The sequence below is a fragment of the Alligator mississippiensis genome, chromosome 2 (genome assembly GCF_030867095.1).
Source record: "Alligator mississippiensis isolate rAllMis1 chromosome 2, rAllMis1, whole genome shotgun sequence".
NCBI classification, from domain to species: domain Eukaryota; kingdom Metazoa; phylum Chordata; order Crocodylia; family Alligatoridae; genus Alligator; species Alligator mississippiensis.
The window spans coordinates 272,890,956-272,910,510 of NC_081825.1; the positions used below are offsets into that span (position 1 = coordinate 272,890,956).

General features: G+C 44.2%; 1 protein-coding gene across 8 annotated transcripts in view; it reads right to left on the reverse strand.

Moving 5' to 3' along the window:
• Positions 1-1,647: 1,647 nt before the first annotated feature.
• EFCAB11 (EF-hand calcium binding domain 11) overlaps positions 1,648-19,555 on the reverse strand; it is a 150,457-nt gene continuing 132,549 nt past the window's right edge. For 5 of the 8 annotated variants that reach the window (XR_002088460.2, XR_009460245.1, XR_009460243.1 and 2 more), the window contains one exon: positions 12,183-12,313. Coding sequence is in view for 3 of the 8 variants with exons in the window: in XM_019481676.2 (XP_019337221.1) it covers positions 12,214-12,313 (100 nt within the window). In the remaining 5 variants the exon portion in view is untranslated. Of the gene's footprint in view, positions 12,314-13,734; positions 13,817-19,555 lie in introns of all 8 variants that reach the window. The other 3 variants (XM_019481676.2, XM_019481677.2, XM_059723169.1) reach the window with 2 other exon arrangements.

A 19,555-nucleotide genomic window follows, 5' to 3' on the forward strand; every position in this document is an offset into this window, starting at 1 on the left:
CCTCAACAACTGGGCCTTTCCCTAGAGGCTGTAATGGCTGCTTGCTGGTTTTTTGTTTTTTTGGGTTTTTTTTAGCAAAAACACTGAAGTATTAGCAGAGATGAAAACCCCTCCGCAAGGGAGGGAAACCCTGAGGGCCCAGATTGCTGCCCATCATTCCTGCTTAGCACCAGCTTTTCGGACTGCCTGTGAGCCAGAGGCACCTCTCTGTGAACTCTTTGATGGCAGCCCTGGGAAGTTTGTGGGGTGTCTCCACCAATGCTACTGCCTGTTTACTCCATGCCCCCAGATCCACCTCTCTGTCAAGGTGAAGGTGGGTGTGATGATCAGTCTCCTTTCTGCTCTGAATTGGACTTGTCCTTTGCTGGAGAGGTTAAGTCTCCTCCTAGACAACTTGTTTGACTCTCTCTGGACCAGACCATCGGCAATAACCCTGAAAGTGTTGAGGTGAAGCCTGTAGTCCATTCCAGCCTTGTCCCTGAAGCACCAGAGGCCTGTTCTGACTCTGGCTCCAGCTCCGTTCTTGCTGCCTCTGCCCGGTTCAGTTCCAGCTCCAGTTCCTGTTCTGTTCTTCATACTCACTTGGATTTGGGCTCTAGCTCCAGGGCTTGCTCAGTTCCCAGAGCTCCTGAATCTGGCTCAGACTCTGGCTCCAGTTCTGTCCCTGATGCCTCCAAATTCAGCTCTGGATCCATCCTCAATTTGCTCCCAGAGTGTCTGATACCCACTTCAGCTTTAGCATCTGCCCTTTTCCCAGCTCCTGCTCCAGCCCTGGCTCCCTTGCCAGTTTTGGCCCTGATCCTGGCTCCCACTCTAGATTTTTACCAGTTCTATAGCAAATGATAGAAGCCCCAGAGAGCAAAAGAAAAACTTTTCTGCCAAAATAATCGGATAATGTTTATATCAGGTAGTTAATGGCAGCATTCAATATATTAAGAATACTGCTTGACATATAAGCAACCCCGTAAGCCCTCACCCAGAAAAGCTAAAACCATCCAAAATGAGCAGCCATGCTGTCAGGCCAAGGTCCCAAGTTTGAGGCTGTGGCCTGCTAGCAGGCAGTTTTCAACTCAGCCCACCACACTGCTGCTGGAGCTGCAGTTGCTACTACCCAGGTGCCCATGACCTGGCATGACATCTCCATGCCTCTTTCAGTTAACTTAAAGTACTTGGTGTGAGGGATGGGGGGGGGTTGTTGTTCCTGGGTGAGCAAGGAAGGATTCTCAGGACAAGGGTTTTCCTTGGAAAAAGAAACAAGTTGCTAAAAGGGCAACACTAACAACATTTGTGTAATCACACTTGGAAAGGTATAAAATGAATGGGTGCAGGTGCCTACAGGTAGTTTTGAGGGCCACAGGTGTGAGTGGTAGCTAGGAATGGTTGGCTTTAGGTACCTTGCCCCACCACCAACCAGTGACACCCATGGACCACAGGATGTACTACCTCATTGCCCAAGGGGCGCACTTACTTCTTTAGCATGGCATATCGTGGCATCATGCTCCCTCAGGGAGACAGGTGGAAGGTGTGCGGGCCAGGCACGAACCCGGGCCCTTTGTTGTGCTGCACACGGGCTCTGGCCGGCAGCCTGGGCACGCCGGGTCGGAGAGGGTGGGCGCCGAGCTAGAATTAGGCACAGACACGTAACGGTTGATTTTAAGATTGTTTACTTACACCGAGATGGTCGTGGTGCAGGCTTAAAACTTGCTTGAGTTGCGGTTACAAACAGAAAGAACATGAACAATCACGTGGAGTTTGCTAGGCTCCACGCAGTCAGAACACGAACAATCACGTGGAGTTTGCTAGGCTCCACGCAGACAGAACTCCGGATGTCCAGGACAAGCGCGCCTCAAAACTCATCGATATGTCTTATAGAAAGTTACCACTCGAAGATGGGAAGAGGTGGGCGGTGGATCAGGCCGCCAAACTCCTCTGAATAACACACAGGGTTTCTATTACCCTGACGCGTACCCAGAGTCCCCACGAGATGGATGTGGAGTCCTCTTCAGCTTGGGCGGAAATTGCTCAAGCCTCTTATATGGCTAGCAGGCCAATCGCTAGCCGCCACATGGGAATAATTTAGCACTAGCCAATAGCGGGACACTAATTTGCATTCGAAGAGCGGGAACTCTTTGCACCGTGCATTTCTGTGCTGCAAAGGGAAATGCACCCTGCAAAGACAACTGCAAAGTGGCGGGAACTCTCTCCTTTGCACGCGGGTTCTCTGTGCAGCAAAACTCCACCGTGCAATGAAGCTGTAATCCCACAGGGATAATTCTAGTGCCGAAGCACACACAAAATCAGACCTTTGGGTCATGACATCCCCCCTTGCTGAAGGCACAATAGAATTATACTTTAAATCCATTATCCGGGTTATTAGTAGCTCTGTCAACAGTTCGTGGAACTAAACGAACAAAAACAAAATCAGTTAACAATAAAAGCTCGTCCTTAAGGGATCGAATCAAATAATAACCGGCACACACACATATACACATAATCACATTCGTAACAAAAAACTGGACGATCAGGGCTTCAGTGGGCGTCATGGTGGAATCGCGCGTCAGGCCTTCGCTCCTTTCGGTGATGTTGTCCCTCTCAGGGCCTCTCTCCACCATGCACTCCGAATCCCAGATCTATAAAAGAACTTTCTTAAAATGGTTATTTTACTATTATTTACAAAATCACACGAGACCGCACGATAATGCAGTCGATTAAACTTATCATCACTATTAAATACAAATATGTAAACACGATTCTATACTGGACAGCTCTTTTTCTTTTCAGACTCAGCAACTTGACGAAATCGTCAAGGAGTCGTCGTCGCCTTCTTCTAGGTAATGAAAACCTAACTCGTAGGCTAGCTGCCATTGTCCCGCGTCCCCCAAAATCCGAAGCTGTCGCTTATTAAGTCCAGAACGCTGCAGGAGGAATCCAAACATGTATCGCTCCTCTTGCGTTCTCTGGCGTAATACTGGACGTTCGGATTCGTGGCGTCTTGTGTTCTGAGCCTCAGTCGGGCGTTGACATTCCCGATCACTGGACAGTCTTGGCTCCATTAGGACGCGCAGTCTTGGCAACTGATGAAGGAGACTACTCACAGGATGATCGACCATTGGGTTAAGCACAATTCGCAAAACCACGATGTTTCTTTGCCCGGAGACTTTAAGACAACTGTCTATGCTGTCGAGGGTCACTGGAACGGTTCCAGGGTCTCGCAGGTGACGATGAGGCCATGGTCGCATTTGCTGGAGCGGTGTCAGTCCCAGCGTACATGCTCTTGGGTTCCAGGCACAGTACGAAACTCCTATAATAGCCAGTACAAGCTGTTCTGCACCGGTGTGCTCTGGTCGTCCATTGTGCCATACGTGGGCCTTCTGTTCGATCACTCCTGCCACAAGCGCTGGAATTGGAATAGGCCAGTGGACGCTAAACGCCACCATGTCGATGTCAGTGACATGTCCTCTACTCCATGAAGCTTGTCTCACCAAGAAGCTTGCTTCTTCCTGGTCCAGGAGGTCGGACCCAAGCTCCACGACCAGACGTCCCAACCACACAGCCAGAGTTTCCTCAGGTCGGATCCTGGATTCTCTACACAAATTTTGCAGTTCGGCTCTGGAGCGAGCGTAATAGGTGGTAGCATGAACTGCACTCTGCGGATCGATGACTGGGCTGCTTGATGCTGCAGGCTGATCAATTTCTTCGCAAGTCGTTGTTGTTGCTGTCTCTGTTTGAGCTGTAGTTATCGTTACAGTGGGGGTTGTTGCTGTTTCAGGCAGGAGGGGCGGATGCACTCCTCCGCCTGACTCCCCCTCCCGTCAGCAGAGGGGCGTGGTCGGCAGAATCGACGCTGCGTCGCTGGGCGGAGTCACCGGCCGAACCCTTGCGGGTTCTTCCGAAGCTCCATCCCTCTTTTCCGGCTTCTCCACACGGTCTTCTCTCTGCTCGGCGCCATCTGGTTGTGGCGTTTTAAGATCCCCTCTCTCAGCCGCTTCTCCGACCACCCGAACGGCCATACGCAGCTGGGTCTTCAAACTTAAAGTTTTATTCATTAGATCTGTCATAGTTTGAAAAGTTGCATTCAATTCTCCCCCCTTGTCGCACCATAGGACCACTCTCTCATCTATGGCGCGGTCCTCCGTTTCCGGGTTTTCGTGGAGCTCGGATGGACGATCGCGACCCCTCAGTCTAGGTATCACCATGCAAGGGGAGAGCCATCCGATCGGCATCGGCTCTCCCATCTCCCGGGCACACCGCGAACAACGGACACACCCCCGGGTGGGGGTTGGGCTCACTGCGCTCGCCGGGTCGACTTCGGCGAGGAACACAAGATCGAGGGGCCTGTACAGGACCCGCTCGTCACCCATGATACACCCGAACGCCGCAGGGTGAAGATACACTTCTTTCCCTTCCAGGGCTCCGACTTCGGGAGCTCCCTCTTCTCCCTTTAGCGAAAGGTGTCCACGGATACATCTCCTGCCCATTCCGCCCGCCTGGTGGTACGCGATGTGCGCCTCCAGTTCCGCAACACTTGCTACGCTGCGTCTCCCACTTTTCCAAGGGCAGTTCTCCACTAATTCTAACTCTAGCGAGCTCTCTCCTGATCCCATCCTCGTCGCTATGTGCGGGCCAGGCGCGAACCCGGGCCCTTTGTTGCGCTGCACGCGGGCTCTGGCCGGCAGCCCGGGCACGCCGGGTCGGAGAGGGCGGGCGCTGAGCTAGAATTAGGCACAGACAAGTAACGGTTGATTTTAAGATTGTTTACTTACACTGAGATGGTCGCGGTGCAGGCTGAGAACTTGCTTGAGTTGCAGTTACAAAGAGAAAGAACACGAACAATCATGTGGAGTTTGCTAGGCTCCACGCAGACAGAACTCCGGATGTCCAGGACAAGCGTGCCTCAAAACTCGATACGTCCTATAGAAAGTTACCGCTCGAAGATGGGAAGAGGTGGGTGGTGGATCAGGCCGCCAAACTCCTCTGAATAACACACAGGGTTTCTATTACCCTGACGTGTACCCAGAGTCCCCACTAGATGGATGTGGAGTCCTCTTCGGCTTGGGCGGAAACTGCTCAAGCCTCTTACACGGCTAGCAGGCCAATCGCTAGCCACCACGTGGGAATAATTTAGCACTAGCCAATAGCGAGACACTAATTTGCATCTGAAGAGCGGGAACTCTTTGCACCGTGCATTTCCGTGCTGCAAAGGGAAATGCACCCTGCAAAGACAACTGCAAAGTGGCGGGAACTCTCTCCTTTGCACGCGGGTTCTCTGTGCAGCAAAACTCCTCCGTGCAATGAAGCTGTAATCCCACGGGGATAATTCTAGTGCCGAAGCACACACAAAATCAGACCTTTGGGTCATGACAGAAGGGACTGGAGATAGGGCTCCATGGGGGACTCTATGAGGGGCTCCAACTCTTCCCTGCTAGATAACTCTGTGATCCTCTCAGTGAAGGAGGCGAGAGGTTGCATGCCTTAACTCCCCAACTCCTCCATGAAGTTAATGGACTTGCACACCAGGATGATGTGCATTTGGCAGAAGAACTGCAGTGCAGACCCCTGAAAATGGGGAAACCGAACACTGAAAGTTTCCCAGCCACTATCATAACCTCTTACCAGCCAAGAGTGCACTATGACTTGGATCATCTCTGTGAAACCAGATGAAGTCTGTCTTTGGCCATTTAGCCACCAGCTTCCTAGGAGTTTTCTCTGCTTCCACCAGTAATGAAAAGTGTTCAGCAGGAAACTGGGTCCATGCCATGAGGCAGGGCAGGGTTAGTTCCTGCACTGTTATCAACTCTGCACTTCCTGAACCTTGCACATGCTCCAGGGCAGTTGCAGCCTGGGAACTGCAGACCTCCTGCCCTTCCCACTCAGTGGCACCACCAGAGTCCTTGTCAGCTTTGACAGGGAACGAGCATTGTTGTCAGTGTAGTGGGGCTTCATGAAACCCCATGAGGCTGCATGAAAGCTCTTCACAGTATGTCATAGTGATCCTGGGGGCAACAGAAGCCTGGATGGCATCCCGCCCTCATGTAATAGGACCTCAAGGCCTTTGTTTTAGACTTGCACTAAAGCCAATCACAGATGTGGTCCCAGGTTGTCATTTCTGTGGTGATGTGCTCAGACAGCCTGATTTCTGTAGCTTCTCTGGAGATAGGCTTGGTTTTGTTCTTTGACCCATGTAGTAAGAAGATCCTCTCTTTGCATCTAGTTTGTACTGAGGCAGAAGGGGCTGGGCAGACATTGTGGGTCCTGGCCTCTAACACCACCCGATAATCGTTGCTTCCAGCTGTTGTGGTACAACCTTGAACCAGTGTGTGGGACACATGGGAGGGCTTGGTGTGCCTTTACACTGAGTGGCATGTGGGTGTGGTGACTTATATGCTATACTTCCCTGGAGCAGTGAAGCTCAGTGTCAGTCCTGGAGTGTTTTTCTCAAGCTGAGGGCAGGGAGGGAGGGAGGAAACAAAGCCTTCTGGGATGCTGGAGAACAGTCATGCCCAGTAGCACAATGTGTAACCATTAGGGCTGTGCAAAGCTTCAGTCCCTGATTTGATTTGGTGGAGATTTGGCCTGATTTGGTGCCTGAATCTCCAAATCCAAATCAAATCAGAGGACCCTTTAATCTCTCTGAATCCAACTGGAACCCTCCAAATCGATTTGGATTCGGAAAGATTTGGTGATTCGGACATAGACACAGTTTGAAATGTTTTTTCTACATATGGCTTGTGAACACTGTGATGCTGGGGCACATGGAACATCCCACAGCAGTGCAGGGGGCTCCCCAGCACACTCAGCAGCAGACCCAGAAGTGGACCAGAAGCACTTCTGGTCCACTTCTGGGTTTGCCCAGGAATGCACTGGGCCTCACCAACCCCATGCCTCCTGGCTTGGCGACTGGTGCCTCCTGGGTCTGTGGGGGCACCCGCGGTCCCTCCGCTGTCGATTGCCAAGCCAGGAGAGTGCGGCCTTGCTCCCCCGGTGTGCTCCCCAGCCGACCCAGCAGTGGATTGGAAGTACTTCCGGTCCACACCTGGATTTGCTGCCGAGCATGCAGGGGGCCCCCCTGCACTCCTGTGGGATGCTCCAGCTGCCTTAGCATTGCAGTGTTCCTGAGCTGCACCTGGTACTTTGAGGTATGTAGAAAAAACATTTAAAGCTGTGTCTATGTCCAAATTGCTGATTCTCCGAATCAGCATTGAATCTTCAGATTCAGATGAATCAAATCAGGGACAGTGATCCAAATCAACGAAATCACTGTCCCCCATTCGGGCTGAATCTGAACCGAATAGGGCCTGGGTTGCACACCCCTAGTAACCATAGAGGTGTTACTTGTGGTATTAGAAATCAGTGAGCTGCTAAGAAACTGCTTTTGGAAAGAGGTAACATTTCATGGTGGTCTTGCCACATTTTTTCTGCTACAAACCACTTGAGTGGCTGTATATTCATAGGGAGACCATACATCCCAGTGTGGTGGGGACAGTCCTGGATTTTGGAGGCTGGTCCCAGCCAGTCGGTGAAAATTAAAACAAGCGTTCTGGGTGTCAGGCATGAGGCAGGGAGACAGTGTAGCATGAGCTGTGAAACAGGAAGCCCTAGTAGACAGCAAAATCACCCTAAAATAGTTTAGCTTGAATAGTGGAATGATCTTGAAAAAGGGGAGATGACTGTTAACACCTGTGAAGTAAAGAACAATGGATCAGTAATGGGCCATTGGCACCGTTAACTGCTTGAATAGTAATATTAGAGCTGTACCATACCACCCTATCCCCGCTTCTGCCTGCAACAGCACCACTGACTTGAATGTAGGAGGGCAGTGTGTCCCAGATATCACTGTCCCATATGGTTACCCTATATATTCACTATTTGCAGTGGTAAAAGGGTATGTTCAGCACTACAAAGGTAATGCCTATTCACAGCTGTGGATTATTGAGTAAAGTTCTATGAATCTGGAAATCAAACTTTTGCTACAAGCTTCTATGGGAAATCCTACCCCTAAAATCCAAGTTCATGTATATTTATGGTGTTTCCATGAGTTTTGATAAAAGGATTGTGAACAGGATGTCTGCACAAATAAAGTTCCTTATGACAGTACTTTCTCTTTTTCAGTGCCAAAAGAAATTGAGAACTTTCTTCTCTCTGCAATGCCTGGGCATTTCTTAATGGGCAAAAATGCATCAAGATCTTGGCCTCTACTATAATCTCGAACAGATATGGTATAACACCTACATAATAAAAAAGCCACCAAATATTTAAATGCATAGTAATATTCAGACTTACAAGATTGAGCTAAACCGAGCCAACAGTTTCTTAAGTATTAATACTTTTTGCAGAGGAATACTTCCTAAATATCAAACATTGCCCCCAGTTAATATAAAATTATTATTATTATTTATACTTTGTGTTCACAAAAGGTATTGGGACTAGCCATCATGAAGAATTATTAGGTGCAGATGGAAATGACAATTCTCACCTGATCTGGCCACAAAAAGCAGTTTATAGCTGTGACCAAACACAAGTGCATGGCTGCAAGCAGCTTAAAAAATGTCCGATTGGGTGAAAATCTGCCCCTCATTACATGAGTTATCAGCTAAAGATGTTTCAAAATGTAGCATCTTCTGTAACTTGTGTCTGTAAAACTCCCAGCCTGTGTTTGTTTTCAGAATGGAAAGAGGGAAAGGGAGCCGAGGGAGTTCAGTCTGGGGGGTTTTCGGCCCCCCAGAGGGTGGGGTGGGTGTACTGGAGCCCCCAAGGGGGAGGGGGGACTCCAATTCACCCACCCCACCCCACCCTCCAGCACAGTTTGGGGAGCCCTGAGAACAAGCTTGCTCCACTTCCTTTTCCCCTTCCCGTTTTGAAAACAGGGAGCACTGGCAAAGAGCCTGGCTATTGCTATGGGAACCTGGCTGCAGGCTCCCAGCCCACAGTTACATTCCCCCTCCCCTGGAATCAACAGTGAACTTCTGTTAGGTCTGGGGTAATGTTGTAACTCACTCTGAGTTACAGCTGGGAGCTGCACTTCTGTCTGCACCCAAAATCTATCCCCAAACCAGGTACATACAAACAGTGACACTACAAACATTCATGTGTTGTCATGCTAATGTGTCAAGACCTGGAGAGAAGATCATAGGAAAGTAGGGCTGGGATTTCATGAGGTCATCTAGTCCAACTGCCTGCTTAAGGCAGGATCATCCCTGACTAAACCATCCCAGCCAAGTCTAACTGACAAAGGATGAGTCAACCTTTTGCACCTCTGTAGAGACTGTCAATATTATTGTTAGTTAGCACCTAAAATGGTGGTTTATTTACATATGTACTGGAAATGGAATCTCCCATTTCATTTTAATTAGGCTGTTGAATAATGTTCTTATGATAACAATGTCTGGTCACTACCTGCCTGGGATGACTTATAAACAGTGAACTAAAACTGAAAGGTTCTAGATCTCATTATCTTTCCCATGAGCCAGTCAATCTCTGGAGATATTTTATGAATATTTTCAGGTGAGTTCTTAAAAAATAAAACCTTCTATGTTCTCCAAGCCATCATTTTCTAGGTTTTTTTTATTTTGCTAATGCTGCCACAAGAAGTTTCTTCTTGTGCCAGATACTATGTAAAGTTCTGTTCAAGTGGCTTGTCACTGGTAATACTATATAAAAAAACCTAAAATAACCCAACAACAGAAGAAACCCATCTGTCTATGTGTTATTCCATCACATTACAAGCACAGTTCAAATAGTAGAGGAAAAGCTAATGTGACCTTCAAATTTAACCCTAGTTCTCTTTCACTATGAGTGGGTAAACAATGTAATTTGAGTGATGAAACTTCTTTAGTTAATGGATTGCATGAATCACACAAAGACATGTTTGGTTACTGTATATAAAATATCTATTTGCATATACTCAGACAAAGCACTGTCAGAAATGAATGATGTATATACATTAAGCCAAGCCCTAGTCATCTCTGTGCTTCCTGCAAATGTTATAAATGAAAAGTCGTCTTTCCTCTAACCTTAAGCTATGAAACATCTGGAGACCTGTCTCCTATCCCAGAGTGGAACTGGCATCTACTCTCATCTTGCAGTTGAATCTTATCCTTATTTACAATAGTACCTCTGGGCACCTCTGTACATGCAGATGCTCTGGGGTGGGTTTACTCTAGAGTAATTTAGAAGCATTACTCTACACGGGCAGGCATCTATACATGTAGGGAAGCAGGAGCAAATTTGTTGCTCATGGCAGCAGTCTGCTCCCACCCTCACAGGCCCTGGCACTCCCTGGGTGCTATACTAGGGGCTGGCAGGGAGCATGGGGCCAGGCGGCAGCTGTCTCTTGGCAGGGCCTGGGACATGGCTCCCTACCTCTGGAAGCTGTCTGCTGGGAGATTCTTATCGCCCAAGCTGGGCTCCAAGGTCATGGACCTGAGGCCTGGAGATAAGAATCTCTCAGTCCCTGTTTCACGGTTGTGGAGCAGGGGCTGGGAGCTCCCTGTTGCCAGGGCAGGCAGACCTTGTCTCCGCTTGAAATCTGGTGGCAAAGCCAACCCCAGCAGCAGGCAGCTCCCTGGGGGCAGAAAGCAATTTCCTGCCCCCTGCTGCCCAGCTGACCGGGAGCACATTTGCTCCCAGTTGGCTGTCTACATGTGCCATACTGCGCAGTAATTACTCCCAAATAAATTTGCTACTTGCATTTACAGGTAGCGTATTTACTCAGGATTAGAGCAAATTACTGCACAGTAAGTGTCTGCATGTGTAGATGGTGAAATTTACTACGCAGTAACTAGCTCTAATCTCCTTGTAAAGCATCTTGTCTAGATGCACCCACTGTGTGCTAGGTACTTTCCTAACACTCAGGAAGAGAAGTCTGAGCTTCAAATAGTTAACTATCTAAAAGCTGACACGTAGGCAGAGATTGGGGCAACAAAATAAACTTCATAATTTAGCTACATCCAGAATCAAATTTTCTAATATCTGTAAGGAAGGTAACATGAAAATAGTGGAAGCTAAGTGGTCATATAAAAAATAAGATGCAAAGGATTTATGACAGCCCTTGTGTAGCTTGGATGGACATGTCTAAAGTTAAAAGAAGTGGGAATCTCATAAAATGTGCCTCCATATCTACTGGCTTGCAGAATGTGTATGAGCACATGCCTGTGGAAGCCAGGCCATACTTTATCTTATATTTTAGCTCATCATGTTTTAGGAAATGCACCTATCTTGCCAAAGTGTTCACTGAAATCAACTGAAGATTTAGATAAGTAACTTTTTTGGCAAGCCATATTCAGGCCTTATGGACACATTTTAGAAACTTTTTAATCTCAAAAAGAATTGATTCAATTTGAAAAAATGTTTAAGCATTTTTTTTTATGATTATTAAATAAAATATTTTCAATTCCTATTTTTAAACTGTGATGCTTTGGAATGTAATCACATGTAACTGACCAATGAACAATCTTGCACATAAAAACAATGTGTGATATTATATTAAAAAGGCAATGTGCTTATATGCAAAACATGTAAACTGACCATTTAAAATAGAATTGTCCAACTTCTGAGTGACTAGGAGCTGCACCTCATGCAGGCTGTGGCCCCTGTTGGGCTGCATGCTGTGTGGGCAGCACAGGCTTCCCCTTGACCTCTGTGTGGGTTCCAGGCTCCCAAATCCCCTGTGGACTTCCCTGTCCTACCCCAGGGGTAGGGGCAGGAAATAGAAGCTGGAGGAGGGAGGAATAACCCAGACCCAGACAGCAGGAGCAGTGGGAGGAGTCGAACCTGGGTTTAAAAAGAACTGGTTTTATCAGCTGTAGTTTTTACTAGTTAGTCTTAGGCAAAATCTTTATAAAGGAGTATAAGACATTTGGGTCCATTCGTGAAATACTGTTGAAAAAGCCAAGAAATCAAAGTGACTTGAAACAAAAACCTTTGTCTTTTCATCTATAGATCCAAAAAGCAAAGGTACATAATTCAAGTTGCCAAGGAGGGTAAGTTGAGGAACAAGTTAGATTCCAAATAATGTAAATATTCCACACACATGCATTTATGTAAATTACAGTAATACATCCCAGTTGTCAAAAGAAGAGCTTAAAGGCTGTTCTTCAAAGTTGCCATTTATAGTCAGATTTCTTAAAATGCTCATGGAACAAATGAAGTTCCACTAATTCTTTTAACTGTCTTGAGATCTGAAGTTTTTGCTTTGTCTTTTCACCAGAAAATACACTAGGCAAAGTGCAGAGGTGATACTTCATCTTGTCCATAGTTCATTGCAGATTCAAACTCTTTGAAGCTGATATGACCATCAGAATCTTGATCAACTTCCCTGCAAGAGGAAAGATATTCATTATCTAACTCATAAAAGGTATTACATTAAACAGAAATTATATTCTGTATTATAAAAACTTCCCAATAATCTTCTAGAAAAACTCAATAGTCCAAGTGTAATCCCACTAGAAATCCATACCAATTTAAAAATAAAACAAAAAAACCTCCAAACAAACCCAGACCAAAAGCCTTTGCATTCCATAGTACATTTCATACAAGGATCTCAAAAATGATTTTGAATCTTTGAATTTCAAAAAGAACTTTTGAAAAAGACAAATATAATTATTCTCATTTAACAAAAGAGAAAGCTGAATTACAGAAAGGTGAGATTGCTCAGAATTGGTGAAAAGACCTGGAAACAGAATCCAGTCTCCACCCTTTCAGTCCTGTGGTCTACTCAGTAGTCCCCATTGCCTCATATTTTTGTGACATAATATGCTGCTGATCCACCATTATCCTTACTGTATTGCAAGTGTCTATCTAATTAAACTTCTCTAATTATCCCTATAGATAGATAGATAGATAGATAATCGCTGGCAGTTTTTACTAGAAGAGAAAGAGAATGTTAACTAACAAAAGGTCCACTCTTGTTTTTACATAATACTTCAAATAAACCAAAACAGGAGATATGGATGAACGTACATTTTAACCACTTAAAAAGAGGAAGGGAAGCTGAGACTTGGCTAAATGTGGTAGCTGTTATGGTTTAACCGGGCACGTCTACACAAGACGCTACTGTGCAGTAGTTACTGTGCATGTATTTAGTACTTATATAATCAAATACTAAATAACTGCAATACCAGAGTTACACTGTGCAGTAGCGCCAGTGAACGCCTTTTTAGTCATACTACTGAGCAGTTACCATCCCATGTAGACATGTCCACTGTTATGTCTGCATGACCGTATGATGTTACAAGTTAGTTAAACTGCCCTAACTTTGACCCTGAATGAAACAGGTGAAAGTTGGAGCAGCTTGCTACACTTCTTTCCTTACCAAATCATGAGGAAGTAAAAGATGTACTGTAACAGCTCCGGTATAATTTGGTACCCATACTGTGGTTATACTGTATCTGTCTATACCTAGGATCTAGGTGAGCTGGAAGAGAGAGGTTGGTACATACAACAATCATTCTTAACACTCTTACAGCCAATATTAAACAGTACTAAACTTGTACTTGATGGTTAACTGTCATAATCATTTGGTGGTTTCAAAGGCTTTGCATAATTTGATTTGTAGTTTCATACTATACATTTATAACTTTTCCACATACTTAAAAAGAAACTGCCAAATGTAAATTTACAGAACAGTGTCTTAGTCTGATCATATTCCAGTTTGCACTGAAGGGTGCAAACTTATTCCAATTTATCTCAATGATGTTAACAAGTAAACTACCACATTCACTAATATAGCACATGTACCTTTTCCCCCCAAATCAGTCCTTCCAAATTGAGTGGTTGTGTCTTAAAAGGGTGGGGAGGAGGGTGGAGCTGATGTTCTTTGCTGGAAGAGAAGCATGGAGTAGAAGCATGGAGAAGCTGTGTTGCAAAAAGGCTGCTGCTCTTCTCTCAACCATGAAGTAGCAGGGTAAAGTTCAGTTCTACCCTTACTGAACTGGCAGTAGCTTTTGGCTAAGCACCCAGAAACCACTGCCAAATTGTGAAAGGGTTAACACTGGACTCTGCCCCTACTGCTTGCTGGCTGGGAAGCAGCAGCAGCAACTTTACATCACAACCTCGCTACAAAAGAGCCAGCGTTAGGCCATACACTAGAAAAAATCTCTCTTCCCCCGCAATATTTTGCCTCCTAAAACAAGAGGAGTGAGGTATATGAGAAGATACAGTATTAAATAACAGTAGTGTAACTGAAATCAGTCAACATGGTTTTAGAGAAAATAGGTCCTGTCAAACCTGATATCATTTTTTTAATGGCTTACAAGTTTGGTTAACACAATGACTTGTGTAAAGCAAATGACTTAGTCCTGCATGACATTCCAATTTAAAAAATATTAGCAGTATACAAAAGTCAATCTAGTAGATATTTAATGGAATAAAGATTGGTTAACTGTTAGATCTAGCATGCTGAAGGGGAAATTTTGTGGGCAGTGCATGACTGATTCCAGGCCCAATGTGTTTAATATATTTGGAAGAAAATATAAAATCACTGTTGGTAAAATATTGCAGATAAAACAAATAATTGACAAAATAATAAGTATCATGACAGATCACTTACACAAGCTGATCTGGATCATTTTGAACCTAATGTGAATACAAGGTCTCGGAATAAGGACTATAGATCACATTTAAAATATGGGAAACATATCTTATAATATGGGAAATAGATATACATTTTAAAATGTAATGTTTAATGGATATACATTTTAAAATTCAGGATATACATTTTAGAATTGAGCATTTAAAATCTGGTCTGCTGAAATCTGTGAGAGTCTTAACATTTAAATCAGCAGGGCGTAGATTTAATTTAAATAGCAACAGCAGTTCTCAGTGCAATTAGGTGGTTAGATGCATACCTTCTATCATTCATGTCTTTGGTAGCTGGTTTTTCAGAAATTTAGTCTAAGCTCTGTGTAGTGCACATTCAACATTTTGAAAACCACTGAAAGAGTCTATTGAATCAAGAATTACTTTCCAAAAAATATTTTGGTAGAGATTAGAGATGGCAGTTAACAAGCAAGTTAGGTAGTTATTAGAAACAGTAATTTTAAGAAAGATTATAATTTCAATGGGTTAAATATTCATTTTCATATATTTGAAGCAAAGAAAATACCTTTTTAAGAAAAAAAAAAACTATAGTGTATTGATCTAAAATAACTGCATTATCTCAGAAGACCCTATTCATTTAATTTTCTGTAGTAAAATACATGTAGATATTTCATGATAGCCAAGGTAAACTTGTAAATTACTAATATTCATCACAAGTTACTGACTGTGGAATATAAATTGCCCCCTTATTAAATTAGGTAAATGAAGACTCCTGAAGGCACCTGAGGATATTTTCTTAAGGAACTGGATTAGAGAAATGGTACTTTTCTTTCAAAAGGGTTTTTTAAAAACTGTAAATCTCAATAAGTCTAACTGAATAATCTGCAAGAGTAACGTTTAACATAAATTAGCTCTTAAATTAACTCTTAAAATTTCCTGTTAGTTCACTGAAATAGAGTTCCTATTAAAAGTTATCCATATGCTGAACACATATTTTTAGTTTATTCTATAAATATTATTCAGTTGTACTAATGAGACACTATATTTTCTTTCCTTCTGTCAAAATATTCTATATATAGCCAAATCCTGAACATCTTGCTCAGGCATCCCATTGAAGTGTGTGAGTGCAGTATTTGGTCTACAGAACAACAGTTTTCTCTTTTTGTGTTGCAAAGAAACTACATGTAATTGTTACCTGAAAAATGAACACTAAGTCTGAAAACACACTGTTTTTTATTTGGAGATCAAGTCAAAATTATTCATTATACCCATCCAAAAGTGCAAAGGTATTGGTCAAATGTTTTTGATGGTGTTCCTTAACTCATGGGTTTTTTCCAGTTAATTCAGTGGCTGAGTTAAGTGGTGACTTGGAAAGCTGAGTGATCATTCATATCTAAAAGAAAGGGTGTGTCTAAGCTCTAGTCACAATCTTTGCAAGCAGTTGAGAAGCAGGACAATTTTGCTCATGATGGACTATGTGCTGCTATGGTTAGATTGCTACTGATACTTGCACCACTTAGTTTCAAGTTAGCTTGGATATGTCTATTATGGTAGATATGCTTTGTGATTATTGGGGACCCAGGTTTTCTGCTTCGCACAGAAAAATGGAGAAAAAAACCCAGTTTTCCCCATTTACCCAAGTGAAATGTGGATTTCTTATTTTAACAGAGAAACCTGGAAATTTTGCACTTTTACAAAGAGCTCTCTGCAGGATGGAAGAGTTCCAGCCTGCAAGGCGCTGGGGGGGGGGGGGGGTGATCTGGCAGGGGGCACCAAGTGCACGTATGTGTACATGGCTGCTAGGCAGCATGGAGAACAGCTACTGCAGGTAAGTCGGGGGGGGGGCAGGGAAATTGAGGCCCCCATTGGGAGTGAGTGAGTTTGGGGCTGGGGATGCTGCCCAGCCAGGCAGTGAAGGGGACTTGGGGCCTAGGGCTGGAATATGCTGCTGCAGGGCCCCGGAGTGGGATGGGGCTACAGATGGCTCATCGAGGGGGCGGGGGATGGGACTGGCTCCCCACCACTAAGTGCACTCCCACGAGGGTGGGAGGACCCATGCCCCCCAGATCGGGGGGGGGGTGGGCAGGCTGAAGGGCCTCTGCAGCATTGGGTCACACCCACTGGGCTGTGGAAGCCCCGGGGGAAGGCAGCATGGCAGGAATCCTGAACCCACACCTGCCCCCTGCACAGATTTGTGGGTCCACCCTGCTCCCTGGGAGTGTGTGCAGCAGCGGGGAGTTGGCCCCACCCCACTGCACGAGCCCCCAGCAGGCAGGCAGCAGGGCGGGGGGCCAAGTTCTGCTCCATTGCAGCAACTCCCGCCACCTATGGGGAGCAGCTGGGACTTGGGTGTGGGGGATCTGGGTCCCTGCCCCACAGCCCTGTCAGCTGGGGGCCCCCCTCCAGTAGGCCTGGGGGGCAGAGGGCTGTGGGTGGGGGGTGAATGGTGGGGGACTGGGAGGATTGTGGGGGGGGGAGGGAGGGGCACCAGCAGGGTTGGGGAGGGCTGTGGAGAGGATTGAGGGGTGCCAGCAGGGTTGAGGAGCTGTGGCTTGAGAGTAAGGGGCCTGGACCTGCATTCTGTGAGCTAAGGGAACACAGGGAGCTCTGATTTTCCACGATAAAAAACCCAAAATCAAATACCAAGATTTACAGGTATTTAGAATGTGTTTTATTATAGCGATCAAGGCACTGGTAGGTTTCCAAACTGATTTCATATTGTAAACATATCAAGAAAGCATTGTGTTCAACTGATACCTATATATATAGTGACCTTTCATTTTAATCACAGATTTGGGGGGTTTTATAAGAGAATTTGCAATTTTTTTTTTTTAATCAGAGAATTTGCAATTTTTTTTTTAAATCAGAATTTGTAATTTTTTTTTTTTAAATCAGGGAAAACCAGGATCCCTGGTGAGTATTTAGCTGCATAAAATTGAAGGCATGTGCTGTATTCCTTTGAAGAAGGAAATTTTCATTGCATAGATAAATCTCTTGTGAGAAAATGGCAGATATACCATATAAATCAAACTTATGAGGAGAAATAAAACATGAGAGAAGCAGTGAATGAAAATCAAAGTTTCAAGGTTCCTTCTCACTGAATTACACATTGATTAGTGTTCACTGTGGTGAATGCTGTGTTAGCAAAATTCATTATTTCTTTAAAATCAACAGAACGTTCATTTGGATTTCTATTTTTCATATTTCTTAATTTTTACGTTTTGTTATATGCCATTTTGAAATATAGTACCGAGAGGAATAATTTTCTCCTTAAAAAAAAAAAAAAAAGTTTCTTACTAGGAAGGTAGAATTTCTCACTAGGAGGGTAGTAAAACACTGGAATAAGCTACCTAGACAGGTGGTGGAATCTCCATCCTTGGAGGTTTTTAAGACCTGGCTAGACAAAGTTTTGGCTAGGATGATCTAGTTGGGGATGGTCCTGTTATGAGCAGGCAGTTGGACTAGATGACCTCCTGAGGTCCCTTCCAATCCTAATCTTCCATGATTATATGATTCTATGACTTATCCTTCTAAAAACTACTCCACTGCAAGCTTAAGAAAATACTAACAATAATACAAGACAACGTGTCCATTCATATCTGTTAAAAATATCCATTATACCCTGATCACAAGTCTCATGAATGAATAACTGCTCCAATAGACTATCCTTATGTGAAAGTAAAATCACAGGAATTTAAACTGGGTTAAAAAAGCCCAACTACTATTTTCATATGCAAAGAATCTAAATAAAATGCCTCTTTGTGGAATATAGCGTTTTAAAAAATATTTCTTTTTATCATGCCATATAAAATTCCAGAGTGAAACTACAATTTATAATTTTAGCATAGCAAAAACCATACTGAAGGTATATATAGGCTCAGGTGTTTACAATTCAAGTTGATAGCTTAAGTCTCATACCAGAAGTGTTTGGACACATTTAAATGATAAACACACTAACTGACAGTTATTATTCAGAAAGAGTATAGCAACTGCAATGGACTAGGGAATTGACCCTTATGTATATAACCTCACCAGGTACATGAAGAGTAAAATTCTGGATGCCAGCCAAAGATTTAAATTTTAAAAGCTTTTTTTCATTCTATTTAATTTTTGATCCTATCAGAGGAATAATTCCAACCAGAGTCAAGACTTCCATAGCATTAGAACCAAAGCTGTCATACTGATTGAACAGTAAGAGTAAAAATTACAGTCCATGCAAGGAGACCCCGCTGGGGATGAAATGACCCACCAATTGCAGATTCAAGGATGACAGCTTCTCCAGTAAGCTGCCTTCTCTTCTGATTAACTAGCAGTTTTCTATTTCTAGGGCTTGCTTCTTTGTTGATGGGATTCCTGCAGGGCTCCACAGCAGTTTTGTTAGTAATACATACATTAATTTAACTTCCTTAAGGATATAAGTGTTAAGAAAAGCCAGTCTGAAACTAAGTAAACACAGAAGAATCATAAGGATTATTGTATTTTTGTTAGCTAAAATAGAACTTGTGTTATTGGATTACAAGCAGTTAAAAGTTCGAGTTTGAAAGAGTAAGGTCTCAAGGAGGCATTTAAATTGTCAGATCATTGTGTTATCGACATATAAACGTACTTACCCTAAAATAGTGTTGAGTGCTTTCCACTCTGTTAAATGATTTTTTTAAAGTAGTGATCACTTAAATACTAAATATGAACTTAGGAGAGGATCATACAAACAGTATATTTTATGCTTAAGGAAATAAGATTTTCATGATTAATCTGAAATACATCGATACTTTCTTACTATCCACCCCCACATTTTATCCAGTTCAGTTTACAGTCCTTTCTCTAAGCACGGACAAGTCTTTGCATCTGAGATACAAAAAGTTGCAGTTGTGGCTACTTGTGTGGGAGGATGAAAACTGGCAGCCCATGTTCTGACAGGCAATAAATTACTCTCACATGCCTTAGACCAGTGGTTTACAACCTGTGGTCTGTGGACCCCTGGGGGTCCACAGACTATGTCTAAGTGGTCTGCAAAAGATGA